At 41.4% G+C, this 25512-nt stretch overlaps 1 protein-coding gene across 1 annotated transcript; it reads right to left on the bottom strand.

The window, feature by feature from the left end:
• Positions 1-358: 358 nt before the first annotated feature.
• LOC311001549 (uncharacterized protein) lies at positions 359-25145 on the bottom strand (the record flags this gene model as incomplete). The annotated part of the gene is made up of 3 exons (XM_083992633.1): positions 24759-25145; positions 15730-15879; positions 359-405 (listed from the first exon to the last, which is right to left on the bottom strand). Exons 1-3 carry the CDS (start codon positions 24949-24951, stop codon positions 359-361), a joined length of 390 nt encoding a protein of 129 aa, XP_083848759.1. The 5' UTR covers positions 24952-25145.
• Positions 25146-25512: the final 367 nt, after the last annotated feature.

Raw genomic sequence — 25512 nt, 5'->3', positions numbered from 1 at the left:
TACCTTTTTGAATGCTGTACTCATTCGTATTTGTTGCCAGAGCTTCAACCATGTCTTCTGACACAAACTTTTGGAAGTATTTCAGTGGTGTGAGGAGGGAGTTGACATCATCAGTGAGAGCTGGACCAGAAAAATCAGTATTGGGACTGATAAAATCTCTTTTTTTTGCCAGCGACATCTGTCACGGGGCATGATGTGTTTGTTTGATTGGGGCTCAATGTCCACAAGCCAATCAGTAGGTTCTTGGTTTTCTTTGTCCACACAGGCATCGCTATCGGATTCTTCGTCACTTGCATCAGTGTCGTCGAAATCCATGTCCACATGTCCCATGTCCTCTCTCCGTTTTGGACAATGGCAATTACTTCCTGCACGCTGTACCGATGATCTTGCCTTGCTGGTGGCATTCTGAAATGGAAAAAATAAAATTGAAACAAATGTATATACAAATAGCACACATGCTTACTAGATTCTAGATGGCCAGAAGGAAAGATGGGGTGATGGGGAGACTGATTTCATTATGAAGTGTTTACACTTTGCACTGAAGTAGCCTGTTCACACATTTCACTGGTCACACAATACTGACCTATTGACCTATTGGAGACTGTGATTATCATCGTAATAGGAAATGCATGTAGCCTCCAGCTTACAACCACACCTTACATCCATGAACATTAGTGTTGAAGGTGGTTAGAAATTAAGTAAATTAAATTAAGTAAATTAAAATGTTTAAATATGGCAATATATCTTTGCTCTTTAGTTTCTAATACAATAAAAATATGTAAACATGTAATCCAATATAAGGCTGAAGGCTAGAATGTGTGAATCATGTGTAGTTTAAAGTTATATTGTGAAATTTTCAATTGAAGTTCCTCTCAAAAACAGGCTGTTTTGGCTACCACTCTGACCCAGCGTTGTAATATTGCAACAATTATAGAACAAGCTCTAAATAAAATGTAGGGCATATTTTCCACAAAAACTATATATGTTCATGTTCTAGACATTGTAATAAACACAAAAAAAATATTCAAAGCATTTTACTTACTTGAATTAGATGAATCCAGTCCAGTGAATCGAAGGGATGTTGCTCGATCAAAAAATTGGAGGTTGTGTGACTTCTTGACCTGGGGGCGGGCCTTATATACAAATGTTGGATCCAATCGCAATGTGAGAACAAACTATAGGACCCAATGATCATGTTAATATGGTTGAACCAAAAAAAAAAAAAAAAAATTAGACGCTTTTTGGGGATAACCAAAATTGTTGTAATTCTGCAACACTGGGTCTTACAGGGTTAAAGGAGCAACATGTAAGAATGTGGCCAAAATTGTTACTGCAATCAAATTCAAAACACAGCAGTGCGTTGTCCCCCCTCCCCTACCCCCCGGACTCCAGGTTGCGAGACAGCGACGTGCTAACCTCCGCTCTAAAGTCTCAGTAAAAAGCTAAATATTAGGGCTGCCCCCGACCAAAGATTTTGTTGGTCGACCAGTAGTTGTCACTTATGGCGATTAGTCGACCCCCCACCTTGAGGGGAAAAAAAAAAAAAAAGTTTTTGTTTGGTTGAGAATGAATTAATTAATGCTTGTGACTGGTGTTGGGTCCGAGATTCAACAACAAGCCGGTCTGGTTTCACCGTTATTACCAGCAGAAGGCCCGTTTATCACCAATAAACACAGTAGATGAGGAGCTCAGGCTGGTGGGGTGGGTGGGTGGGGGGGGGGTCTATGCCCGCACCGCTCCACGCCGCGGGTTGAAACGCGGGTCGACCCGCTAACAATCGGCATTTGGCCCCTTTCCCATTGACCAAAATGAGCCGAGCCGACTTTTATTACCAACCGGCTGGACTACTGCAATGCTCTGTATGTGGGCCTAGACCAGTCCTCTATCCAGCGTCTCCAGCTAGTCCAAAATGCGGCCGCTCGCCTTTTAACAAATACTAGGAGAACTGAGCATATAACCCCAGTATTGAGGTCTCTCCACTGGCTCCCTGTCTGCCAGAGGATACATTTTAAAATTTTATTGTTGACCTTTAAAGCCATGAATGGCTTGGCTCCCCTCTATTTAAGTGACCTGCTCGTTCCCCACACTCCAAGCAGAGCATCACGGTCAGCTGACCAATTCCTCCTCAGCACACCAAAGTCAAGATTAAAGACAAGAGGCGATCGAGCTTTTGCAGTCGCCGCTCCTAAACTCTGGAATAGCCTGCCAGTCCCAGTCAGAACAGCTCCAAACTTAGTACATTTTAAATCTCTATTGAAAACCCACCTCTTCTCCCTGGCTTTTAACCCTTGACCGATTGTTTTATCATTGCAGTTTTATTGTATGTTGTGCTTTTATCCAATGTTTTATCCAATGTTATTTTATTTATTGTGCTTTTATTATTGTGTTTTTATCTGATGTTTAAACTGTATTTGAAATTGTTTCAACTGTAAAGCACTTTGGTTCAAGGTGCTATATAAATAAACCTGACCTTGACCTTGAGTCTGACAGAGCATAAACCAGTCGTCCCGCTCTCATCCGCGGTGCAAGAAACACAGTGTCATGCCACAGCCAATTCAATTCAAAACAACTTTATTAATCCCACAAGGGGCAATTCATTTTGAGCAGCAGGTTGTCGTGGTTTGTATGGCCTACATGGCCCACAATAAATAGATAATCAGTACAACACACATCAGACAACAACACGGAGCTTGAAATGGGTATAGTATAAAAAATAAAAAAAATAGAGAAACCCTATGAGGAATTTAATAGTCTGAGTGCTGAGGGGACGAATGATTTAGAGAAGCGGTTTGTTTTACACATAGGAAGGGCATAACGGCGCCCTGAAGGCAACAGAGCGAATTCACCCACAAGGACATGGCTTAGTGGGACACAAAAATTTGAGTACACCTAAATTTTGTGCTGGTGCACCTACAAATAAAATAAATAATCTCGGCGTGCCATATTAAGTTTCGCTTTCACCACGCGCGCTGCTGTTATGCATGCACGCTTCTCTGTGGTGTGTATGTGTGTGAGAAGATGCGGAGATGAATGAAGGCGCTCGTCCGATGGGGGGGGCGGCGGCGGCGGCGAATATCGCTACATTTTAACTTTTTTAAGACGTTAGTTTAGGCGACAGCTCTTTGTTGTTAAGGCGGCCGCCTTAACAGGAAAGCGCTGCGGGAAACCCTGAATTCTTCTCTTTAGCTGCAACTCAGACTAACTGGGCTACAACAGCAAGCTGTGTATAAACGGCAGAGAAGCCGATTATTTCTACTGTGTGATATCAAGGAAATATGACCATAATAACCGATAATAGAAAACAATCTTGGTTTTTTCCCCTGCGATCTCGTTTTATCTCCCAGCCGTAGCGGCAGCTCAGGCAGCCTGGAGGCTGAAACGCCACTGACGCCGTGACTGGGAGAGAGCGCTAGGTGGAACAGGCCAACACGTAGAATTAAAAACATGAACGTGATTTGCGGTCCTAAAATTTTTTTTTTTGATGTGAATATTCTGGCTGTACTATTGTTGTTAGTGAGTTCATCATGTTATATAACATTATTCCTGAGTCTCTGTGACATATCAACACTTCTTAAAATGTTTTTTTGTGTTCATCTCTCTTTCTTTTTTGTGGCATTGTCGTGTGAGCTACTGACTAATTTGAATTTCCCTCCAAGGGATGAATAAAGTATTCTCTATACTTAAAGAATAAAAGCAAAGACGGTTTATACATACTGTAGGCCTATATGTGTATTCTGTACAAGTTCAAGAACCATTCTTATGCATTTTCTGAGTTGTTCACCTTTATTTTAGGCACCAAAAATGTTGGCTGGTATAAAACCACTGTGGCAGGTGGATTTCAAAATCTACCTGCCACAGTGGCTGGTGGCCAAAAAAGTTAACTTCAGGCCCTGATTCTGGCTGTACTATTGTTGTTAGTGAGTTCATCATGTTAAACATTATTCCTGAGTCTCTGTGACATATTATCACTTCTTAAAATGTTTTTTTGTGTTCATCTCTCTTTCTTTTTTGTGTCATTGTCGTGTGAGCTACTGGACTAATTTGAATTTCCCTCCTAGGGATGAATAAAGTATTCTCTACTCTATTCTCTATATTAGGAGGATTTTACGGCCAGTTGCTTTAGATTTCTTACATATTGTACCTTTAAATCCTGAAATAGAAAAGAATCTGCAAAACTTCAGTCAAAAAATTTACTACTCAAAATCCCTTTTCTAAAAACTTAAGTCTGTGTGTGATGAAGACACGATTCAGCACCTGGACCTAAAACAATGGTGATTTCCTGTAATTTGGTTTTAAAAAAAAAACTACAGAACAGAAAACCATGTGGGGAAAATAACTATAAATCTGTAGATGTTGGTGATGACTCCAAAAAAAGGACTATGAGAATAAATTCAAAACAGTAAACAAAACTTGGTAATCAACAACAGCAATGTTGTTTTACAGAGTAAGTCGCCTCAACACAGCTACCTTCTTAGTTTTTGTAACTTCCTGCAGTAAAATTTTTAATAGCCACAGAAAAGTTAAAAGATAAATGGAGAAAAGGGACTCTGAGGTTCATGGATGTAAAACTGAATCACCAACCTGTTTTGTTGAGAACGACTCGAGGCTGCAGGAGAACATCCAGCAGGTTCCTCTGCCGCTCGATCTCCTGTCTGAAGCCCGAAGCCTCCGCCTCGTAGCCGGCTACGACTCTGTCCACGGCCGCTAAGATTTCCTGGGAGGCGGCGGTGAGTCTCTCGGTGACGAATCCTCTCAGATCCTCCACCTCAGACATTTTACTGTCGTTGATCCCGCCAAATGACTCTATTGTTTCCCTAACCGCGACTCTCTTCCAGTTTGGATAAACATCATCCGAGTACAAACGTCAACTCCATCAAACGCTTCGTCAACCACAGACTCAGGTTAGTGTGACTGATTACAATTAAATTGTAAGAATAATTCAGGCACACTACATCCTGGAAGACTTCCGTGATATCGCTCGTCTCGATGCCTTTCCGGTGTCAGCGCGTGTCTTCAAGTCGTCCGACTAGAAACTGAAACCTATCCTCCTCTTCTTCTTAGCCATGTGGTTGGAACAAACCGCCATCTGCTGGATTTAAAGCTGCTACTGCAGGTAAACACTAGAAGATGACGAGATAGGAGTTGAATGAAGTCTGAATGCAAAAGTATGGCAAGGCAAGGCATCTTTATAGCACATTTAATACCAAGGCAAACTCAATGTGCTTTGCACAAAGACAAGATATTTAAAAAGAACAGCATACAAAAGGTAAACATTAAACATAGGGCAAAGAAGAATTAAAAAGGCAGAGGAAAATAAAATAGATGAAGTTTAAAGTTCTTTAAAAAGAGCTCAGCCATAAGCACATTGTAACAGTTGTAAATGGGTCAGTGACATATACACCAGAAAAAAGTGTTTTTTCAAAAATTTCAAATAACAAGCATGAAAATGGTTGACTTTTGTTCTACTAACTCTCATCTCTATAGAAACATATGTGGTTTTTAGATTTTCAGTTGGAATCAGATTTTATGTGACAATTTGTTTTATTAGCGCCTAAAATCGTCATATGGTGTGACATGAAAATAATTGTATATAAACTGAAAATGGATTATAGCTCTCTTAAGTTACTCACTTTATCAAAGTCATTTATCATAACTAAACTGTGAACTATTATACTTTTGTGGAAATTAATTAAATTTGTGTATTATTTTCTAAATCATTGCTCAATGTGAGACCTATGCCGTCGGTCTTTCAACATATTTTCTATTTATTGTGACAAACATTGCTATAAAATTATAAAAATATTTGTGACTCTTGCTGATACTATTTTCTATGTATTCCATGAACATTTTCACATTTTATCATTCATAAAGGTATGTCATTTTCACAATTTGGAATGTCACACCAAATGATATAGTGTCACACCATATGATCATGTCGCCATGTGTGAATGCAAACCATGTATTATCCAACTTATTATCATGTATTATTATTATTATTATTACTATAAATTAGTTGCACTGCCTACAGTGTTCTAGTCCTATGGTATTTTAGCTATCATGTATTGCCAGGCTTCAAGAAATCTGCCTAAAGGCCTTTTGAATCAACAGTGAAAGCACCCTCCCTCCCTGAATGGAAACAAGAAGTTGTTGTTTAGGCTACTTTTCTTTTCTTTTCCTCAGCAACTCCTCTCTCATTGCAGGGTCAGAATTCTGTCTCTCCCTGTATCTCTTTGTCCTCTCTGCACTTGTCATAATTACTGCCTCAAATTGACCAAAGAAAAGGGAATATGGTTTGAGGTGAAGACAAAACATTGTTTAGACTTAAACAGCATTCTAAGGTTTCTGTGAAGGGGTCTGCTGTGTCTGTCTGATAAACTAGAAATCTGTATCACCGAATAAAACTAAACTAAACTAAACACAATAAATTGTGGATAATTACAGCCTTTATGTGATGATGGACCCAAATAAATGTTTAAAAGGACAAAACATACATTTTACTTTGTTATTTATAGTTATAATAGCAGGAAATTACAATTCATATCATATGGTGTGACAATAAAATCATATGGCGTGACAGGCAGACATGTCACACCATTATGATCAAGTGTCACACCATATGATGTTTTCTGCACTTAGCACAACCTTGAGTCTTGTAGCTACACATTATCATACTAACAACATGCTAGATGTAACAAAGCAACATAGGTTTACATGAAAATATGACAAAATAATAAAATTTCTTTTGCATCTTTATGAAAAATGTGTCACACCAAAAGACATCTGGAAGTGGGACCTTTGTCAGAGTGCCAACAAGATCTGATTTATTGTAAAAATAAAAAATGATGGCACAACTCAGGTTGTACAGTAGGCTACTAGCAATACATTGCCAGTACTGTACAGTCTTCTTGAAGAGGGTCCTCTCCTTCCCAAGGGTGTCAAAGCAATTGCCCGTTGAAATATCCCAAAACAGTGTCACACCATATGATTGTGATTTTTGTGACAAAGTAATTTTGATTAGAATTGACTCAAAACATCATGCTTGGACATTGAAAAGAGTAGGCTCACAAATAGACATCTGTATTATTTTTCTGTATTTTTTTGAGAATTTTTGCATTTATTTTTCTTAGTTTTATTCAGATTCTCACTTTGAGAAAGAAGTGTCGGACAGTCACACCATATGACTTTTGTCATGTTTAGTTGAAAATTCTGAAAGAATGAGTGATGAACTGTTTAAATGTTGAGTATGTTCACATAAAGCATGATGTTCTGCACAATATTGAGAAGGTGTTTGGCAAATATATTTTTTATTCATACATGTTTGACACTGAAGACAGCAAAACTGCCATGTCACGTCATCCACCCAAATGTTCCTTTAAGAACGTAAGCGTGGCGGCGCCGGGACGTCATTGAGCGTCGCGCCGCGTTGTTTTGTTTTCAGTTGAGAAGAAGGCTACCCGATGAGTGGACGCCATTAGCTTACTGAGCTGCCGGTTTCTCCCTATGGTTTCTCCTTTTTCTTCTTCTTAACTCAGCTAACAGTGAGTAAAGTGAGACCGCTTCTTTGTCATGTATGATAGTATGAAGTGTTCGGCTCAATAAAAGGGCAAGAGTGAAGTCCCAAGTGAACTATTTTTGTGGACATTATTGTTTTTCCTGCTCACACGACCGACTCTCCCTCACGAACTGTTACAACATGGATAGAGAAATGTTATTAACTCATTGAGTGCCGCGCTCCTTTCCAAAGTTTTAGTCAAGTGTACCGGCAATTTAGACCATTTTTGACTTTTTATGTAGAGCCACAGTGTATTCTATATTATTGCCACCAACACATACTGTGGCTCAATTGAAAGGTTTACCTTAATGCTTCAAGTGGCCACAAACCGTTTGTTTCTACGTGCCTCTGTTCCTGAGAAAAGTCAAGCTAAACATGGCTGGGTTTCACCAAAATCCCTCCTTTTTTTCTAGAAAAGGAGATAGAGCGTCTTTTATGAAAGGTGCGCTGTTTGTGTCTGTCGCTCTTCTGACACTCGCATTTCTGGATCAAAGGGCTCGTATAAGATAAATATATACAACAGTTGTTGTTCTATTCACAAAACCACCATCGGGGGCGCCACTAAACAACAATAACACAGACGCACCGTGCCGTGTCACAGCTTCTCCCCGCGGAGCATGAGGGTCTGTCGGCCACCGCGGCTCGGGAAGACCGGTCCCGCCGGTGGTCGCGGTCCTTCTGTGGTACGGGTCGGTGATGCCGGTCTGCTTTGGTCCAGAGACCATCAGATTTTACCGCGGGAGGACTTTGGGGAGGACACGGTGTTGCTCCAGCTGAAGACCGGGCGGACTGTCGGCTGAGAGCTTCCTGGTTCAGCTCCGAGCAGCTCGAGCAGCTGGAGCAGCAGCGCAGGTGAGAGCAGAGCAGCTGCTGCATCTGCATGCAGAACTCGTTTGCAGAAGCCGAGTTATGATAAAAACTTCCAGATCATGAGCTGTCATGTGACTTTGATCGTCATCTATTTCAGTTCTCCTCGTCGTAGAGTCCCCAAATTTACATATAATGTGTATTAAAGTGTCTATTTTCATAATTTAAAAAAAAAGCAAAAAACGTAAAATTACGTTTTCGGCACTCAACGCATGGGAACGAAAAACGAGAAATTACGTGGTTGGCACTCAATGAGTTAACCTGGATTTAAAAGTGTTTACAGTTGGGGCTGATTTCAGTTTCAGAGGAAAGGAAAATGTATTCAGTATACGTTCTTTCGTCTATCGTGTTCATTTATAATCTAGAATCTACACACTAGACACTATGGTGATGCAACAAAAATCCTACTTAAAGGCACTGAAAAATAATAGACATTATGACCAGTCCCAGCCTGGTCAGCTGCGTACATGAACTGATGAAGCCTCTTGGATGAGAGGTGAAACGTCTTCCTAGACAAATAACTAAGTCCAGTTGCTTTCGATTTAACCTCCTTTGAAAAAAAAAAAAAAAAAAAAAAAAAATAGACATTATGATGTTTCAGACTTTTTTGTATAGATTTTTAATTTGATAAACAAGGAACCGTGGAGGATTCATAAGCAAAGTGACAATTATATCTTAAAATATAAAAACTGGTCGGCTCGACCAGCATCTCCGCCACCACTAATAATAACAAAATAACCATAGAGACAGAACGATATATTTATCGAAAATGGGCCCATTAACAAGTGTGGGTAGCGGAGATTCATCCACATTAACGTGAGACTTTTTTATTACCGAATAGAAACTCCTCGTTGTCCCTTTAACATAAATGAACCCTAAATTTGTTTAGTAACAAAAACAAAAGATGTTTCCACAAAGTACAACAATACCAGAAAGATTTTACAGAATTTGTTACCCTTTGATAAAAACTATGAAAAATTTAACAATTTATTATTATCAACTTGTAACTGCAACCTCACAAACTGCTAGGGCTGGGCGATATAACGATCTCGATACGGGATCGCGATACATTTTTGATCGATTTCGATGATAAGCCATGGCCCTATTCCTCGATATCACATGAAAGTAAATATGCGCGACAGCACCAGCCGGTCACACTTCCGTCTGATACTCCGCCTCCTGTCCTGAGCATGCAGAGTTTGTTTGAGCAGCTGCAGCTAAAGGGAGGAAGGATAAGATTTTTATGACCGCGCGGACTCGATCTGTTTCAAATGTGACACTGTATGCTCGCCTATGAAACCGCAAAAGTCCGCGGACAGTGCGCGCAGAGTCATCGCCACTCACAGTATGCGCCGACAGTCTCTCTCCCTCCCTCCCTCTCTCTCTCTCTCTGTGTCAGCGACACACACACACACACACACACACACACACACACACACACACACACACACACACACACACACACACACACACACACACACACACACACACACACACACACACACACACAGCGAAGTGAAACAACAACCTGCAGATCACCTGAGTTGACGTGAACTGCGCTCGTGGTTACCGAGTCAGATCAATAAATAGGCTTTATGCACAGCTCCACTACTTCCTGAGCTCAAACAGGCTCCTTTCCTTCCTGTCTTACATTATTGGACAAACTGATGAATCCAGGTGTGTCTGACCATTGTTGTGACTACTGAGGTCAGAGTCAGACACACCTGGATTCATCAGAGCCTGTTAAGTTCAATAAGTAGTGGGGCTCGGCATAAAGCCTGTTGTCAGAGTAGCTAAATAGCTAAATATTTGTCTACAACCTGTTCAAATAACTAGAAAGACTAAAGCCTTGTGATTGACACATTTTAGAGCTGATGTATGGTAGAAAAAAGACAACAGAAAACAACAACAACAATGTAAATCAAATCAAACTGTGGATTATTGAACTGTTCCACCCTTAATGAACATTGAAGTGAACTCATGTCATCCTCCCAAACTGAACACATTCTCTGGTTTCTTCAGGATTCAGTCAGGATGCTGCTCGAACTGGCAGCGTCAGCAAAAAAATACATATTGAGATGATATCGCGAATCGATCGAGAATCGATCAATATGGAAAAACATATCGTGATAAAGTTTTTTGCCATATCGCCCAGCCCTACAAACTGCTTCAGCTTTCAGTAGCATTCCTGAGTTTACATATACTCAGCGCTCTTCATGTCACCCAAAGCGCTTGAAACCATTATTCATTTATACCACATTCTTGTGTGCACGTAAAGATCTTCTTGTTGACGAAATATCTCGTCAAAAAACTGCAACTAAATGATTTAAGGTGTCTTTTAAGACTACCTACTGCTTTATATCTACCCCACACACACTGCAAGCAAATAGTTTAACTTCTGTATGGACTTTCATGTTCCTCTCATGACAACAAATGATGCAAAGCCTGCGAAGCTAGTTCAAGCAGAATATGCTATCCATGCTGTGCTTCAGCTTGCTATGCTTATGCTCAATAAATGATTTCTTCTCATTCCAGAGATTTTAGGGTCACGATTCGATTCTCGATTTTTTTTCTTTTTCTTACAGCACAGAGGCCTATGCTATTTTCAGACTAGTCTAGTCTACGATCATTGGTTTTATTCATCAAATTTTGTACAGTAAATCTTATTTCAAAAGATGGGATACATATAAGTGATGCAATTTCCATAATGTATCACATTAGGCACTAATGGTCACATTTAAATAATTTCTTTACAATATAAAGGTAACATGCCCCCAAAAATCATGATCCAGGGGCCAAAATTGCCCCCAAGGTTTTGAAACAAATATACATTATCATAATTTTATTTTCATTAATTTACCGTCGTGTCTCATTATTCTCCTGATGTCGGCTTAATGTAATACGAGATTGCGCTGATAAGCGAGAGTCATGTGACAGACAGCGGGGCAGAGCTGCAGCTGCTGTGCTGCCATGGACCTGATGATCAGGTCCCGATCAGACTGGCGGTGGCCCACAGTCAATCAGTCCCGGATCCTCCACCGTCACCAGATCCCCCGAAAGCCCCCGCAAATAATACATCGACAAAAAGTGGCAAGTTGCACCTTTTCGTCGGCTTATTATTTGCGTTTTTTTTTTTTTTAATCTTATAACGTCTCTGCAACATGCGGCTCTCAGTGCTTGTCGGTGTTGTGTAGTTAGAGCTGTGTCTCCCTCCTGTTCCCCAGGTAGGAGGGGGACAGTAGCCCACCAGGACTGGGTGATAAAACGCTATAAATTGTGAAATAACTTTTCTTCGATAGAAATATGAGACGTGGTCGATAGTTTTCATTCATCCATGTTTTGGCAAATAGCCAATGATATTGAGAGTTGCGCCGTGTCGAACCAGTCACGTGGCTGGAATAGAGCCAGTCAACATGTGCATTTGTTTGGGTTGCTGCAGACGCGCACATCAGCTGACACCGCCGGTAAAAAAAACAAAAAACAGAGTGACTGTTGTCTCGAAATAAAAAGTAAAGGAAAACTCGGACCAGTGACTGACAAACGCTTGGTGCGCAATGGGGACCACGGGCAGTTGTAGCTTTGCGGGGGGGGGGGGTCGTCGATCCTCTCTTTGACTTCGATGCTCGAGATCGCGACGTAATTTCGATCGATTTCGATAAAAAATCGAAATCGTGACACCCCTACTGATTGAACTAAACTTTCCCTCCTTTGTGGGATTTCATGTGCATCGCCAAATTCTCCAGCTCCATAAATGTTTTCCCACAAACACTGCAACCAAATGGCTTCTCTTTTGAATGGAATCTTGTGTGATACAAAATATGTGACTTTTTGGTAAATCTTTTTCCACAAATAGCACAAACAAATGGTGTCTCCTGTGTGTGGACTCTTAAGTGCAAAGTAAAATTCCCTCGAGACCTAAATTTTTTACCACAGATAACACAGCCAAATGGCTTCTCTCCTGTATGGATCCTCATGTGGTTATTTAGAGTCCCTTTAGCACAACATTTTTGACCACAGGTACAGATGTAGCCACCTAGAAGTTCCCCCTGGTCCCTGGTGGGACCTCTGCGGGACCGTGATGGGTCCGTGGTGGGTCCATTAATGCATGTTGCTCACATGCTTTTATTTTGTAAAAGTCTGTTGCTGGTTGCTGCGGTGTAGAGTCGCCGGACACCGTAAACATGCGCTGTGCACCTCTGTAAAATTCTCAATAAAATTTCATGAATGGGTGTATTTTTCACCACAGAATACTAATATCCCTCCCCCTGCGCTATGCTGACCTGACGCGTCTAGGAGTGGTTGACAGCTCTCTCTCTTTTCACTTTTAATGATAAAGTCACGTCAAACCAGCCATTCCCATTAAGAGAGCCAAATGTCTGACGCGCGATCTACCGGCACTGACGCACCTGTCTTAATATGGAACTCAACTCTTATTTCCATCTCACCCCACACACGTCGACCTGTGTCTTGTGAGGACGTACAGCGCGATGGAGAGAGAGAGAGAGAGAGATCATACAGTAGACTATACAGCGCGCACTGCACACCAGCTGATCCACTGAGTGGTATAAGCAAGTTAGTCAGATAATCAGGGCCGTTGCTAGGAATTCTGGGGCCCCTGAAAGAATACTAAAGTGGGCCCCTGACTTTTCCACTTTTTTTCTTAGACTACGTATGTATGATCATTTTTTATTTAGCCTACTTTGTTTTGATGCTAATGCAGCATTACTATGAGTATTAATCAGGGTCTTATGCAGAATAATTCAGTCATACAAAGATTAGACTAGGTGCAGCAGGTGTCTTCAACTTTGTGAAGTTGTGATATCAAATCGGAATGGGGTTTATAGGGGGATTGACAGTATAGGCTAGTGCTATAACTAGTAAATTATAGTGAAAAATCAATACATTTAATTAATAAATTTAATCAAGAGGAAGTACAGAGTTAAATGAAATTCCAGCACTGACTCCATGTGTGTGTGTGTGTGTGTGTGTGTGTGTGTGTGTGTGTGTGTGTGTGTGTGTGAGACAGTTGAGGGTCCTGTCACTATGCCTCCTATTGATTATGCGCCCTGGCTACTTGGCCAAGGGGATGTCCCTTTGGCCCAATGGTTAGCGCACATGACTGTTACCCGAGAGTCTGGGGTTCGAAGCCCGCCCTGGACCCTCTTCACCTTGCCACATGTGCCTTTCCTAACCTCTGCCATGAAGCACTGTTGCAAAATTACAACATTTTTTGTAAGATAGATAATAATGTAAGATAATCATGAAAATAAAAATGTTTAAAGCAGGACCTTCTAAGGAAATACCTGCTCATTTTCTAATCAATTCATAGTCAAAGTGGTGGGGGATGCTTGGAGATGGTAATGCTCTGGAACAGGTGTGAATGTTCAGGGGTTTGGGGTGTGTTGCTCAGCAGAGAGTCTGGTCCAGCTAGCCTTCCAACATAACCTCCCCTCCCCCGGTCCTCCTTCAAAGTTGAACAGCCAGCTCCATTGCAGGCTCTGTGCGATTTGTGTGACAATGGGTGACCAATAGGTGGCCCATTAGGGCAAACAAAAGATTGAGCAATGATAATGCTAATTCCCTGGTCGAAGGCATGCACTGAATACCTGCAACTGCAAACATCTTAAAAAGGCTTTCATCACTCCCTTAGTTTTTTCCTATTTAAATGTAGAGTCACAGTAAATAAATTGTGATAAAAAAAATTGACAGTAGGTATTATTAGCTACAACAATTTATTTCCAGATAAAACAGTGGCCAGCGCATCTCCAGTAGCTAGGTCTGTTATAATTTCACTTCTTAAATCAAACATGTACGTGGTTCTATGAATTATGTGAATTTCCACTCATCGCAGCGGCGGCACTTTAAATGCCGCCTCTGGCTATATGTACTGTTCTGTGAGAGAAGCGCCATCTCCTGGTCATGTCATGTATTGCATTGAATGGGTGGAGTTCCAGTAAAAACTAGTCACACCCAGGAAAAGGAGGGGGTCACTCCAGCTGCTGGGACTTTGCTGGAGCTCTGCTGGAACTCTCATGGGAACAGCATGGGAACAGCATGGCAGGGGAATTTCTATGTGGCTCCCACTGTAGCACAGTCATATGGTTTTTCTCCTGTATGGATTATCATGTGGAGTTTAAGATTCCCTCTTCGACTAAATTTTTGACCACAGGAAGCACAGTCAAATGGTTTCTCTCCTGTATGGATCCTCATGTGGAGATTAAGATGACCTCTTCGACTAAATTTTTGACCACAGGTAGCACAGCCAAATGGTTTTTCTCCTGTATGGATTTTCATGTGAGTTGTAAGACTACCTCTTTGACTAAATTTTTGACCACAGGTAGGACAGTCAAATGGTTTTTCTGCTGTATGGATTCTCATGTGAGTTGTATGACTACTTCTTCGACTAAATTTTTGACCACAGGTAGCACAGCCAAATGGTTTTTCTCCTGTATGGATTCTCATGTGGAGTTTAAGATTAGCTCTTCGACTAAATTTTTGACCACAGGTAGCACAGTCAAATGGTTTTTCTGCTGTATGGATTTTCATGTGAGTTGTAAGACTACCTCTTTGACTAAATGTTTTACCACAGGTAGCACAGTCAAATGGTTTTTCTGCTGTATGGACATTCATGTGAATTGTAAGACTACCTCTTCGACTAAATTTTTGACCACAGGTAGCACAGCCAAATGGTTTTTCTCCTGTATGGATTCTCATGTGGAGTTTAAGACTACCTCTTCGATTAAATGTTTTACCACAGGTAGCACAGTCAAATGGTTTTTCTGCTGTATGGATTTTCATGTGAGTTGTAAGACTACCTCTTTGACTAAATGTTTTACCACAGGTAGCACAGTCAAATGGTTTCTCTCCTGTATGGACATTCATGTGGACTTTAAGATTACCTTTAAGCTTAAATGTTTTACCACAGGTAGCACAGTCAAATGGTTTCTCTCCTGTATGGACTATCTTGTGTATCTTCAAATCTGAGGGTTTTTTAAATGTTTTCCCACACTCTGAGCAACGGTGAGTCTTCTTACCAGTCTTACATTCTTCATCATTTACATGAACAGCTTCACTGTTCAAACCTGACTCAGGTGCTCTGGTTTCTCTCCAGTCATCATTAATGTCTTCAGCTTCAGAGAACGACTCTGAGACCTCATCATCTGGTTGATCTGAGTTCCTGGCTGTTTCAGATCCTCCACAGTCGTCTCCATCAGCCTCCATCTGTTCAGCTGAGCTGCTGGATGGAGGCTCTGCCTCAGTTTGTCTTTGATGTGGTTGTAGGGATTTAGGTTTCTCCTCCTCATCCTCACTCTTCTCATGAAGAAAAGCGAGGGACAACGTCGGAGTGGTCAATAGTTCTTCCTTTTCTTCTTCAATATGTAGACTCTCTGGGTTCTCCTGATCCAGACTAGTGGTCAATTCAGGAGGATCCTCTGTTTTAATCATCGACTGCTGATCACCTGCAGAAACAATGAAACACATCATGAACAACAGCATCTTCATACTGTCACTCATATAACTGGTGTCTGTATGAACCCCAATTATCTTCTCTTATCATCCCAATTATCTTCTCTTATCATCTCCTGCAGCCATGTGCATCCATTCATCAATCAGTGATCCATAAAGTCACCATGATCAAACAGAATCCTCCAGTTACCACCATCAAATACACCTCCTTAGAAAATGACTAGTAGTAATAAAGTATTGTAGACTATTGGACTATAACCAATGCCCTGAGAGCCCTGAGCTGCATCAAATCTTTCAGACTGAGATAGAAAGTGTACAGAATGAAACAATTAAGAGTACCATCATCAATACTATTGTTACTCTTTAGTAGAACTTGTTGAGTTGGTCCATCATGTATTGTTATATCATTATTAGGGTCCGGGCAGCACAGCTGCCAGGACACTATTGTATTCCTAGGAATTCTTCTTCTTCTTCTTCCTCCAAGGAAGTCATACTTCCCATGGGTGAAAACTCACCAAACTTCACAGAAACGTCCGACCCCATGCCAGATTCACTCAACTCCAAGGACATGTGCCCCCCCCTCCCCTCCTAGGGGGGGCACAATAAGCGTTTAAATTTAAAAACTTTAAAAAATTCCTACCAAACCAACGGTAGATGCTACAGTTTTGAAACTTCACCACAATGTAGCCTCAATACTGCTGAAACTTTTGTCCACTTAAACTCATTACAAATTATGAAGTCCATCACTCTGTTTTTTTCAATAACTGTAAAACTTTTAAAATGTATCTCCTCCCACAATTTTTGCTCGATTGTCACCAAAGTTGCTACAGAGCATCTCCAGACTGTCCTCCACAAAACTTGTTTCTCTGATTTTTGATTAAGCAAAAATTGAGCCTACAGTGCATGAAAACGTTTGACTGTAAACAGTACTGTAAACATATACCATCAAATTCTTGATAAATACATTCAGGGTTTCCCCCAGTGTATTATAAGCCTGGCGGCCCGCCAGGCCTTCCTTGCCCCCCCGCCAGGCTAAGCATCATTTATTATTTTTTTTAAATCAGTTTTTATACTCAATAAACACGTGATCAGGTGTCTTTTTCATCACCTGACAACGTCACAACTTCGTCGCACATAACGGGACACGTCACGGACATCATGCTCCTCAGACCGCATCTATGATCAGACCGCTGCTTCACCAGCTGACCGAGAGGAACGCACCGAGTCCATGTTAACGTGAGCCGAGCCACGGCTCCAGAGGCTGTCAGCTGCTGCAGCTGGTAGCTGTTAGCACGTCGTCCCCTGCCATAGATATCCCCTGCAGCGTCAGAGCTCCGGACTCCTGTGAGCCGCGGGGCTTTTACCTGATGTGAAAATGATCCATTGTTTCATTTTTCAGCTCGTAAAGTTCGCGATCACACACGTTTGTTTTCTCTGGTCCAAACAGTAATCCGCGAGTGTCACGTTTCCATGACGACTGACTGGAAAAAGAGCGTGGTACGTCATTGCGTGACTCCAAATCTTTTACAGTCTATGCTCCAGCTGTAAAAAATCTCGGAAAATAAAAATAATAAAATCTGAGAAATAAAGCTAAAGGAGACACCAGGCAGTTGATCTTTTTAGTTTTTAATGCAAACAGTTGATGCTATTTATTTAAATATTATTTTATAATTATAATAATTATTTATTTATTTTTGTGGTTATTGAACAGAATTTCAAGAGTGCCTTTCTGTAAGACTCTGCTATAGCTGGTGTTTAATATGTTCCATAAATGTCTTATAATAACAGATGTTTATGAAAATATTTTCAAATTTCCAGTAAACTTTTAACATTGATCATAAGGCCTTATGGAATCACACCTTATAAATGCTACTGCTCCATTAATGAATCTGTTACCTACAGGGCCCTGCCATCAGTCAATGGTCAGGGTCAGGCCCCTGTCACAAAAAAAACATGCTTGGGCACCGGTGGCCAGCGATGGGCCGCGGATGGGCCGCCGGTGCCACCCTACCACCGGGCTTAACCAGTTTTCTGGGGGAAACCCTGACATTTTCAATCTTCCTGAAAAAAAATGACAATATTTTGGAGTCATGGTTGATGAAGTTTGGCAAATATCAGAATTTTAATTCAAAAACTGAATTTTTGAGAACATTTTGAATTCTGCTCTCATGGGAACAACTGCAGTCAATGTGAGAGTGGGATTTTTAAACATCATATTTTCTCTTATGAAGCAAAACACTTATCATTAAAAACAAATCACCAACATTTCCATGCTGTCAAGATGCAATTTATGTATTATCAGATTTTTGCTTAGATGACTGAATTTCTGACATTTTGACCATTTCATCACAACAGCTGCCCGGGCATTGACTCCCTGAGTCGATAAATAAAGCTACACAGCAGGTTTCACTACCAGCTAATTAGCTCAGCGAGTTAAGAGCTGGTTCTTGGTGTCGGAGATTGTGAGTTCGAAACCCAGCAAGGGTGATGATGATGATGATCACAGATCAAAATGTCAGATGTCCTCAAGCTGTTTTGCTGTCTAGATGCAATTTATGTATTAGCAGATTTTCTAACAGAATTTCTGACATTTTGACCATTTTTGAAATCTGCCTTTACAACAGCTGCCCGGACACTGACTCCTTGAGTCTATTTGAGAAGACACACACCATGTCTCACTTCCAGGTAATTAGCTCACTGAGTTAAGCGCTGGTTTGTGGTGTGGGGATGTGGGTTCAAGACCCAGCAAGGGTGATGATGACAATGACACATCAAAATGCCAGATGTCCTCATGGTGACATCACAGCAAGCCTCTAAATAAAAAAAACCCAAAACGGGGCGGTGCATGGCGCAGTGGTTAAGACGGCCGCCCCATGTAGAGGCTACAGTCCTCAACGCAGGCGTCCCCGGTTCGAATCCCGCGTTGGGCAGACCTTTCCTGCATGTCATTCCCCCTCTCTCTGCCTCCCCCTTTCCTGTCTATCTCTACTATGGTTATCAAACAAAGGCATAAAAAGCCAAAAAATATATACTTTAAAAAAACCAAAAAAGATTATAGCTGCTGCGCAGCGATGGGTCGGGTCCGGGCTACTTTTGGGCAAATTTAGGCAATTCTGAGCAACAAACAGGTGAATAGGAAGTCAAGAAAGTTGACCTTATAATGTCCAATTTGCATCAGTTGAGGATTGAACCCACAACCTCGGGAACCAAAGACCATTGTCTATCGCACTGAGCTAATTGACAAGTGGCAGTTCAACAGTGGCTTCACAAATTGAGTAAGCCATTCACTGTCGTGCAGGCAGATTTGAAACCACAGTAAAAATAAAAATCAGTTTTTGAGGTAAAATAATGATATGTATTTGTCAAACATCTACTGTGACTCTAAGATGTTAGGAGCCTTCGCACATGGTCCAGTCCAAGCTATTTGGATTTTTAAATTTAGAGGCTTGCTGTGATGCCACCATCAGTACAACTGTCTTGTGTTTCATGTTGAGGACATCTGACATTTTGATCTGTCATCATCATCATCACCCTTGCTGGGTCTCGAACTCACAATCTCTGACACCAAGAACTAGCTCCTAACTTGCTGAGCTAATTAGCTGGTAGTGAGACCTGCTGTGTAGCTTCATTTATCCACACAGGTGAGTCAGTGCCCGGGCAGCTGTTGTGATGAAATGGTCAAAATGTCAGAAATTCAGTTATCTAAACAAAAATCTGATAATACATAAATTGCATCTTCACAGCATGGGAATGTTGGTGATTTGTTTTTAATGATAAGTGTTTTGCTTCATAAGAGAAAATATGATGTTTAAAAATTCCACTCTCACATTGACTGCAGTTGTTCCCATGAGAGCAGAATTCAAAATGTTCTCAAAAATTCAGTTTTTGAATTAAAATTCTGATATTTGCCAAACTTCATCAACCATGACTCCAAAATATTGTCTTTTTTTCAGGAAGATTGAAAATGTATTTATCAAGAATTTGATGGTATATGTTTACAGTACTGTTTACAGTCAAACGTTTTCATGCACTGTAGGCTCATTCATTCATTCATTTTCTATACCGCTTATCCTGCACTAGGGTCACGGGTGAGCTGGAGCCTATCTCAGCTGACTTTGGGCGAGAGGCGGTGTACACCCTGGACAGGTCGCCAGTCTATCGCAGGGCTAACATATATAGACAGAAAACCATTCACACGCTCATTCACATCTATGGGCAATTTAGAGTCACCAATTAATAGGGATGCACGATAGTTATCGGTCCGATAATTATCGGCCCGATATCAGGAAATTATGACGTCATTTCGATAAATCCGATATCATAACTTATCGGCCCGATAAGATTTATTATATATTTTTTGTCAGCACTGCGGTGTGGGTCTTTTTTTTTTGGAAGCGCTCTCACTCGGAGCGCTCTGCTCTACTCCTGCATGAGACCTGCGGCCTGCAGTGAATGCTGCGTTCAGGTGGCCTCCCTATAATCGGAAAAACAATATTCTAACTGAAATCAGAGTAGTCCCTCATTTCGGAAAACAACTCGTCAACTCGGTCATAATTTTGGTAGTTGCCTGAATTGACTTGACTTATCCCAATTACCCTTAGTAGGCTACACATAAACCATAGAAATATGATCATAAAAAGGTCTGAAGAACGGCTCGCAAAACGGGAACTGGGAACTCCCGTCAACACGTGAACGCAGCACAATGTGCGTACTGGGTTTGTAAACACAGAACATGACGGCGCTAATGTGGGACGGTAATAAAGAAGACAGTTCGCTGAATATTTGTAATAAATGTTCCAAGGAAGCTCCACGAGGAGGGAAAAATAGCGCGAGCAAACCTGGTCAGTCACCTGAAACATGACCGTCGCGCCGACGGAGTTTTTAAAGCTACGAGGACGATGCTAACGACGCTAGCAACATAAAGCTAACTGTAAGAAGCCACCGGGACACAAACACACAGACAAACTCTCCCTCTCTCTCCCCCTCAACCACACACACACACACACACACCCCTGCACCCCCCCCACCCCCTCTCACACAGACACTCTGTCTGTCTGTCTGTCTGTCTGTCTGTCTGTCTGTCTGTCTCTCTCTCTCTCCCCCCCTCTCTGAAAAGTTATTCATTTGTGTGGAACCAACCAAGCTTTTTTAACTTGTGGGATGCACTTTTCCCACTTTGTATTTATTCTAAATGAGTAAAATAAATAAATAAAATAATGCAAAGTATTTGCATCAGTTCTAGAGTCTTTCATTTTTATATCAATAAGTAATGCAGCTTATTTAAATAGATGTTCATTTGAGATATCAAATAGTTTTGTCTGATATCTTTTAGCAAATGTTTGAAAGGCTTGTTAATAGAATATCTTCATTTAAAGAGTCAAAACTGTTTTTGGTTTGTTTATAGTATTGATGTCATGATATTTTAGGTCCTCACTAGTCTTTTTTTATCTCCAAGTATGTTATCGGTTATCGGTTATCGGTATCGGCCTTCGGAAGCAGAAAGTTATCGGTTATCGGTATCGGTTTCAAAAAAATGTTATTGTGCATCCCTACCAATTAACCTAACCTGCATGTCTTTGGTCTGTGGGAGGAAGCCGGAGTACCCGGAGAGAACCCACGCATGCACGAGGAGAACATGCAAACTCCACACAGGAGTTCGAACCCAGAACCCTCTTGCTGTGAGGCGACAGTGCTAACGACTGCACCACCGTGCCGCCTACTGTAGGCTCAATTTTTGCTTAAAGGGCCCATATTATGCAAAATCCACTTTCTACAGGTTTTGTAGTGGTCCTATGTGTTCCCGTAGGCCTTTCTATTACCCCTTTCCCACTGGTCAAAAAAAAATTTGGTCAATGGGAAAGGGGCCAAATGCCGATTGTTAGCGGGTCGACCCGCGTTTAAAAAACCTGCGTCGACCAGCTAATTTTAGTGGGAAAACGGCTTAAGACGCCTGGAGGTGAAAAAAGTCTGTTCACTCCCTTAATTGATTTCTATACTTTTTTGAGATCGTGTCTCCAAACGGGCGAATTGGAAGTGCTAGCAGACTTGACGTCAGGATGCGCTGAACTCAAGTGACTCCACCTCCCGGTACTTCCTTATACTCCCCCTGGGCCAGTCTGGAAAAACGTGAGCTCCGCCCGCTGACACTTTTCCGGAACAGCGACCCCCCCCCCTTTGACAGTTTGACACAGAACTTTCTGATGGTAGTAGGAGTCTCTCAATGTTTCTCCTTCTGCCACAGTAAAAAAAAAAGAAAAGAAAAGAAAGAACGAACATTTTTTCAGACAAGATGCCAGTCTCTTCTTTTTTTTTTTTTCAGAAATCAATGCCCGACCCCTGTCCCAATGTCAACACTGGCACATGTACCTGTAGTGAAAACCACACCCTCTCCCCATGACAGGTGTAGAGTGGACGTGGTTTACACATCTTATTTGCATTTCAAGGTGCAGACACAGAAATGGCTCGTTCGCAGGAGAGCTCTGGAGAGCCACTTTTAGATTACTGAGATGTAGAGCTGCAGATTGATTTGGGGACAATACACTAGGAATACTATATGGTTGGACAACTTAGAACCATGTGAAATAGTTGAAAAACTGCATTATATGTAGGGCTGCAACAACTAATCGATAAAATCGATAAAAATCGATTATTAAATTCGTTGGCAACGAATTTGATTATCGATTCGTTGGGTAGATTAACTTGGCCCAGAGCCAGGGAAAAAAAGAAAATATTTCTTATCTTTACCCTGTCCAAAACAGTCAGCAGCAGCAGCAGTCATCCAGCTCCAATAATCCACTAATATTATTTCCGTTTACATTGCGTTCCTGGCGGCTAGCCTGTTTCATTCATTTGCATCATGTAAAAAAAAAAAAAGACGTATTTTTAGCGGCGGCAACAGCCGTGTTTCTGATCAACCGGACCTGTGTTGTCCGGTTCCACCCCATTGTTTACTCCCGGTCCAACGTTACTCCCACACGGACACAGTCCGCGCGGTTCGGACGCGGTGTGTCACGGACTGTCTGGAGTCTGGACCGGTGGTCTGGACTCGGTACCAGCAGCAGAGAGGCTTCACTGTCTCCTCTGTCAGCCTCTCCTGTCAGGAGTTGAAGCTAAAGCTAACGTTAGCTAAAACTTTTTTTTCACACAATGCAAATGAATGAAGCACGCTGGCTGCGAGGAATAATATGTAAGGTTTTACAGTTATTGAAAAAAACAGAGTGATGGACTTCATAATTTGTAATGAGTTTAAGTGGACAGAAGTTTCAGCAGTATCTGGGCTACATTGTGGTGAAGTTTCAAAACTTTAGCATCTACCGTTGGTTTGGTAGGAATTTTTAAAGTTTTTAAATTTAAACGCTTATTGTGCCCCCCCTAGGAGGGGGGGGGGACATGTCCTTGGAGTTGAGTGAATCTGGCATGGGGTCGGACGTTTCTGTGAAGTTTGGTGAGTTTTCGCCCATGGGAAGTATGATTTCCTTGGAAGAAGAAGAAGAAGAAAGAAGAAGAAGAAGAAGAAGAAGAAGAAGAAGAAGAAGAAGAAGAAGAAGAAGAAGAAGAAGAAGAATACAATAGTGTCCTGGCAGCGAAAAACAAATAGTTTGGACCGGACCATGGGCGAAAGCTCACAAAATTTTGCACAAAGGTCCAGTGTCATCTTCTTCTTTCTACTTCCAAGGAAATCATACTTCCTATGGGTGAAAACTCACCAAACCTTACAGAAATGTCCAACCCCATGCCAGATCCCATGTATTATCAGATTTTTGTTTAGATAACAGAATTTCTGACATTTTGACCATTTTCGAAATCTGCCTTGACAACAGCTGCCCGGGCATTGACTCCCTGAGTCGATAAACGAAGCTGCACAGCAGGTCTCACTACCAGCCAATTAGCTCAGCGAGTTAGGAGCTGGTTCTTGGTGTCAGAGATTGTGAGTTCGAGACCCAGCAAGGGTGATGATGATGATGACAGATCAAAATGTCAGATGTCCTCAACATGAAACACAAGACAGTTGTACTGATGGTGGCATCACAGCAAGCCTCTAAATTTAAAAATCCAAATAGCTTGGACTGGACCATGTGCGAAGGCTCCTAACATCTTAGAGTCACAGTAGATGTTTAACAAATACATATCAGAATTTTACCTCAAAAACAGATTTTTTTTTACTGTGGTTTCAAATCTGCCTACACAACAGTGAATGGCTTACTCAATTTGTGAAGCCACTGTTGAACTGCCACTTGTCAATTAGCTCAGTGCGATAGACAATGGTCTTTGGTTCCCGAGGTTGTGGGTTCAATCCTCAACTGATGCAAATTGGACATTATAAGGTCAACTGTCTTATCTTCCTATTTTCCTGTTTGTTGCTCAGAATTGCCTAAATTTGCCCAAAAGTAGCCCGGACCCGACCCATCGCTGCGCAGCAGCTATAATTAGTGGTTAAATTCCGAAACAGAAAAAAATCTTAAATCTTTAAATTTAGGCTACTTCTCAAAAGTCCCTTTTCTGTGTGATGAAGACACGATTCAACACCTGGACCTAAAAGGTGTCACTGTCTTCCTGTAAATTTGGTTTAAAAAAACTACAGAACAGAAAACCATGTGGGGAAAATAACTATAAATTTGTAGATTTTGGTGATGACTCCAAAAACAGGACTATGGGAATAAATGCAAATAAAAAAAAGTTTGTAGTCGATAACAGCAATGTTGTTTTACAGAGCAAGTTGCCTCAACACAAATACCTTCTTAGTTTTGGTAAATTCCTGTAGTGAAATTGTTGATAGCCACAGAAAAGTTAGAGGATACATGGAGAACAACATGTGCTCTTTCTCTACAAACCTAGACTTTGATTTTCATGAATGTAAAACTGAATCACCAACCTGTTTTGTTGAGAACGACTCGAGGCTGCAGGAGAACATCCAGCAGGTTCCTCTGCCGCTCGATCTCCTGTCTGAAGCCCGAAGCCTCCGCCTCGTAGCCGGCTACGACTCTGTCCACGGCCGCTAAGATTTCCTGGGAGGCGGCGGTGAGTCTCTCGGTAACGAATCCTCTCAGATCCTCCACCGGAGACATTTTACTGTCGTTGTTCCCGCCAAATGACTCTATTGTTTCCCCAAACGCGACTCTCTTCCAGTTTGGATACGTGAATAAACATCATCCGAGTACAAACGTCAACTCCATCAAACGCTTCGTCAGCCACAGATTCAGGTTAGTGTGACTGATTACAATTCAATTGTAAGAATAATTCAGGCACACTACATCCTGGAAGACGCCGTGATATCGCTCGTCTCGATGCCTTTCCGGTGTCAGTGCGTGTCTTCAAGTCGTCCGACTAGAAACTGAAACCTATCCCCCTCTTCTTAGCCATGTGGTTGGAACAAACCGCCATCTGCTGGATTTAAAACTGCTACTGCAGGTAAACACTAGAAGATGACGAGATAGGAGTTGACCAAGGCAGTAATGTGCTTTACATAAAGACAAAAACCTTTAAAAAGAACAGCATAAAAATATTGTAAACATTATAGCATAGAGTAAAGAAGAAGAAAAAGGCAGAAGAAAAGAAAATAAAGTTTAAAGTTCTTAAAAAAGAGCTCAGCCATAAGCACATGAAAAGAGAAATGTTATTAACCTTGT

Source organism: Trachurus trachurus, assembly GCF_905171665.1.
Source record: "Trachurus trachurus genome assembly, chromosome: 18".
Lineage (NCBI taxonomy): Eukaryota > Metazoa > Chordata > Actinopteri > Carangiformes > Carangidae > Trachurus > Trachurus trachurus.
This window is presented reverse-complemented; position numbering and strand designations above follow the sequence as displayed.